Source organism: Trichechus manatus, unplaced genomic scaffold (assembly GCF_000243295.1).
Source record: "Trichechus manatus latirostris isolate Lorelei unplaced genomic scaffold, TriManLat1.0 scaffold00026, whole genome shotgun sequence".
Lineage (NCBI taxonomy): Eukaryota > Metazoa > Chordata > Mammalia > Sirenia > Trichechidae > Trichechus > Trichechus manatus.
Window position 1 is genome coordinate 6,272,886 of NW_004443962.1, and position 4,838 is coordinate 6,277,723.

At 48.6% G+C, this 4,838-nt stretch overlaps 1 protein-coding gene across 1 annotated transcript in view; it reads right to left on the reverse strand.

Moving 5' to 3' along the window:
* MUC20 (mucin 20, cell surface associated) overlaps positions 1 to 4,838 on the reverse strand; it is a 7,598-nt gene that overhangs the window by 1,834 nt on the left and 926 nt on the right. Inside the window, exons 2-4 of the mRNA XM_023728676.1 lie at positions 3,692 to 3,792; positions 2,374 to 3,643; positions 861 to 952 (exon numbers count right to left, since the gene is read on the reverse strand). Coding sequence (XP_023584444.1) covers positions 861 to 952; positions 2,374 to 3,643; positions 3,692 to 3,792 — 1,463 coding nt within the window. The remainder of the gene's footprint in view (positions 1 to 860; positions 953 to 2,373; positions 3,644 to 3,691; positions 3,793 to 4,838) is intronic.

Sequence of the window (4,838 nt, forward strand, 5' to 3'; positions counted from 1 at the left end):
CCGGAATTCCACCGCTGGAAATCCTGTCCAATGATCTGAGCTTAACAGAATTTTCCCAACTTGTACAAATAGATTCCAATCTCGGTCTCCATCTAGAGTGTACAGGTACGGTTTTTGGGGTTTTGATGTTTGTTTGGTTTTTGTGCCCAACACCCCTATTTCCTTTGGGGCCTGGCCTTCCCATTCCATGTGGTCCTGGACAGGCTATCAGTCAGGATGGACCTTGCAGGTCCCTGGTGTGATATGTAGCTCTTTGGAGAGGTAAGTGACTTCCTCAGCTGAGGTTGCTGAGCTGAAAGCTTGTGAATCTAGGGCTGTCCTGGCCACCATTCCTTACATGTGGAGGGAGACTCTGCAGAATGAGGGGAGCAGAGCTAAGACACGGAGAGAAAGAAAATCCTGGCCATCATGTTTGAGCTGCTGGATCCAGCCATAACTGATGCTGAAAAACCACTTCTAGGTTTCTCAGCCAATGTCTTGCCTTTTCTGTGTAAACTACTGTGAGCTGGGCTTCTGTCACTTGCAACCAAGAGTCCTGCCTACCTCTCCATCAGTATTATTGACCTTCTCCTCAGGGCCCAGAAGACCTAAACTTCCTAGTGCCTGTGGAAGTGGGGAGCTGGGCAAAGAATTTTTTTTTTTTTTAACATTCAGAGAAGGGGAATTAAGATCTCAGAAAAGACAGACAGAAATGAAGCCAGGCAGGGATCCTTGGTTTTAGCTCCCAATACTCCGTAAGAAACTAGACCCCCTCTCAAGTGTAATAGTTGCTCTTCTGTATCCTGTACACATATCCCCCTGGAGTCCTCTATGAACTCTCACTCTCCTCTACTTCCCTGGCCCAGAAAGCCCCCACTCACCTGCTTCATCAGCCTCTCTGCCACCCTAGGGTCAGTGAAGTCTTCTGGGGAGGCCACACTCAGCCGCAGAAGGAGAAAGCCACCATCTCCACCTGTAAGTTGAGAACAGTAGGAAGATGAAAATACGGTCAAGTCGGTTTAGCAATCAAGACGTGCATTACACTATCCAGTCCCTGCCTCCCTCCCCACAGCCGTGTGTGCACACTCATGTGTGTGTCTGTATTCACAGGGGATCTTACACTTACTCGCTGCAAAAAGAGCCAGGACTGTGTGAAGGAAATGATGACGAAAGGCGCCACCCACATTTGGAGAAGTCAAAAGCCTAGTGTGAGGAATGAGAAATGGAAATGGATCTAGATTATTCTCAACCCCTGGAGGTCCTGGATGGGGGCTGTTGGGAGAGGACCAGGGGAGAGGCTGGCTGTCTGAAGGGATACCCTCAGTGAATTCTTTCAGCTCTAAGTTGGTGGGGACTGAGGAGTCTTCTAACCCATCCTTCCTGGCTTAGCAGCTCAGTAAGAAAGTTCTTTCTTTTCTGAGCCCTAATCTGCTTGACTTCATCTGCCACTTGTAGTCATTTCTTCCTGTCAGAATACTATTAGAGCTAATGCAGCAATTACATTTTTAGGAATTTATCCTACAGGTAATAGCACTCATGTGAGAATGTACTGTCTGGTGTAGCACTGTTTGTCATAATAAAATACTGGAAACAACCGAAATGTCTATTCACAGGGAACAAATTTAAAAAAATTATGCCGATAGGCTGACCACGAGTTGGTCAGATCAAGCAGCCTCTGACAAGGAACTTCTCTGAGAAGCATCTGTTGTCTCAGAGATATCCCTTTAAACTCCCAAACTTAGCCCATTTTTTTAAAAAATCACTATCTATGGTGCTATAGGGTCGCTATGAGTGAGAATCGACTCAACGGCTACGGGTTTGGTTTTGGTTATCTATGGTGCCAGCTTCATAAAGTACATCCTGTGAGCCCCACTTTCCCTAGCTGCTTGGAAGGTAGGAACTCTGGCTGGATGCCCACATACTGCCCCTCTATGTAGCTATGACTGGACCATAGGCTTCCAGAACATGAGGGCTGAGCCTTTCAAATAAAATTTGGGGCCTTAACTGACGTACAGTACTTACTCAACAGTTAACTTTGTAGAAGGTCAGAGCTGGAAAGGACTTCAGTGCTCATCCAGTGCAACCTCCTCTGACTGCAGATGGAGAAACTCAAGCCCAGAGAGAGGGACTTGTCCAAGGTCATTTAGGTTGCTAAGGGCAGAGGCCAGGTCTCAAACCATTTCACCAGACTCCCAGCACTCTTTCCATGCACAACCCTGACTCTATTACTAACTTTGGTGAGAAACTCTAAGAAATTATGCAGAGGTGATGTTGTAGAGACAGCTCAGAAGAGGCCCCCAGATCCTTCCTTCTTCTCTACTTCTTAAGCATGTAGACATCCTGGAGACTCCAAACCTCAGATCCCCAAAGATCACACATGGGGGAGCCACTTACCTGCAGTACCTTTGGTGGTCAGCCTTGTCTCAGCAGTGGTGGGTATGGCTGTTGGAGGTTTTCCCCTGGTTGTGCTGGCTATCATCAGGGTCTTTGCGGAGGCTGTGGTCTTAGCCAACGTGATGTTTGCTGCTTGGCTGCTGCTGGTTGTAGTCAGATTGACAGAAGGAAGAGGATCCCTACTGATGGGGAAGTTTCTACTGGTTGTGCTATCTGTGGTAAAAGTTTCTGAAAGTGTAGAGTTCTTGGTGGCTACTTCTGAGGGGCTATGGACAGTAGCTGAGATCATAGCAGGAGTAGTCGTTTTGCCCATTGTTGATTCAACTTCTGAGACCTTAGTGTGGCTTACTGTCTCAACAGAGAAGGCTGCAGTTTCTTTCAAGGAGTGTGTGCTAACTGTCACCAAAGTCCCATTGGGGGTAGTGGCCTTGACTGTTGTTTCTCCTTCTTTAGTGTTATTGGTAGCTAGTAGGGGCTCAACTGTGGTACCAGGTGTGGCTGATTCTGTGGTGCTGGCTATCGACAAGATCTTAACAGAGATTGTAGTCTTGGTGCTGTGTGATTTTGCTTCAGTGGAGTCAGGCAAAGCTGATATCTCAATGGTGGACTGGGCCTCTGCTCTTGTGGGGCTATGACTTGTGTCTGAGAGCCCAGGGATGGTGGCAGTTTTTTGTATTTCTGTAACACTGCTGTTGGTAGCCTCAATGTCAGCGATGGTGTAGGCAACCCAGGCTTTAGCTGGAGTAGTGATCTCAGGTTCCAGAGCTAATGAGATGGTGATGATTGGAAGGGAGATGTCAGAGGAGGCACTACTCTCCATTGGAAGGGAGATGTCAGAGGAGGCACTACTCTCCATTGGAAGAGAGATGTCAGAGGAGGCACTACTCTCCATGGTCAGGACCCCAGCTTCTGCAGATGCACGAGCCAATGTCGACATGTCAGCCATGACCATCTTTACCTCTTCAGAGCTGTCATCAGCACGAAGGGTATCAAAGATGGCTTCGGTGAGATCACTGCCCGTAACAGTCTCAGCTGTGGTCATTTCAGTTACCGTGGTGCCGCCACTTGTGGCTGACGTCTCCACAGGGTTGGTGATCACAGCCATGAAATGGTAAGGTACGGTTCTTGAGAGGGCCTTTGTCTCTGTTGCAGGGGAAATGGTCTTGATGTCCCTGGTCTCTACTTCTGAAGTGGTGCCACCTGGGATGAAGGTTCCAGCAGTAGTCTCGGTTCTTAGGGCTTGAGTTTCCAAAGGGATGTGGCCTGAGGCCTCAGCAACATCAGAGGTCTGGAAGGCTCCCTCTAAGCTTGTCCTTACCCCTGCAGTCACGGCAGACGTTCCTGTGTGGTTCGTTGTCACCAACAGGTCTGGTCTGCTGGTGCTGGGACCTGTGTTGGGTGAGACTGACTCTGTGAGCCCTGGGTCCCAATGGACTCATTTCACACACTCTCTTGCCTTTATGCTCTGGGCACCACTGGGAGGGGGTGGGGAGACGGAGCTGTTTTTACCCCCATTTTTATCTTTATGAACAAGGAAGGAGAGAGGCAGTATCAGGAATACCAATCCCTTCTGGCGGCCACAGAAATGTCATTGCCCCACCTGATGTCCTCTGAAGCCCAGATGAGCCACCAAGGTAAGCAAGTCCCAGAATCCTAGCCAATTATTGGTCTGCAGGCCATCAAAGGCAGTGTGTGTGGCCAAGATCCACGTGGAAAAGTAAAAACCCTTAACGTGTAAGAAAGGCCTGTGGTTTTGTCTTTAGAAGTAGCTGAAGCCCCAACAGTGAGACTCTTAGCATATCATATAACCACTGACCTTCCCTGTCACATCTTCTTTCTTTTCCAGGAGCCCCGTGGTGTCCTTCCTGATCTGAAACCTCCTCATGCTTCCCAAACCCATAACCTCTTCCTCTCTGGGGTTCTCATAATCCCCAGCCAAGGGTCTTACCTGCCAGGAATCTATGGATTCCTTGAGTCTTCTCAAACAGCAAAGCCCACCCCTCCATCTCTACAGCTCTGGAATGTTTCAGCCCCCTGGTACAGTCCTCAAATCAAACACGAGTACTGGGAGAGTAGAAAATGTGTAGGCTTTGGACCCTGACTTTGAGTCCCCTGTCTGCTGCTTACTAACTGTGATGCTGGGCACGTGTTTCCTCTGCAAACGTACAGTTTCTCATCTGTAAAATGGAGCTTGTAGTTGTTGTCGTCGGCTGCCGTCAAGTCAGCCCCCGACTCACGGTGACCCCATGTGTTACAGAGTAGAACTGCTGCATAAGGTTTTCTTGGCTATAATCTTTATGGAAGCAGCTCACCAGGCCTTTCTTTTGCAGAGCCGCTGGGTGGGTTCAAAGTACCAACTTTTAGGTCAGCAGCTGATTGCAAACCACTTGCACCACCCAGACTCCTCACATGGAGCTAGGGGTATCTATTTCACCGAGGTTGTGAAAATTAAATTAAAGGTAAAA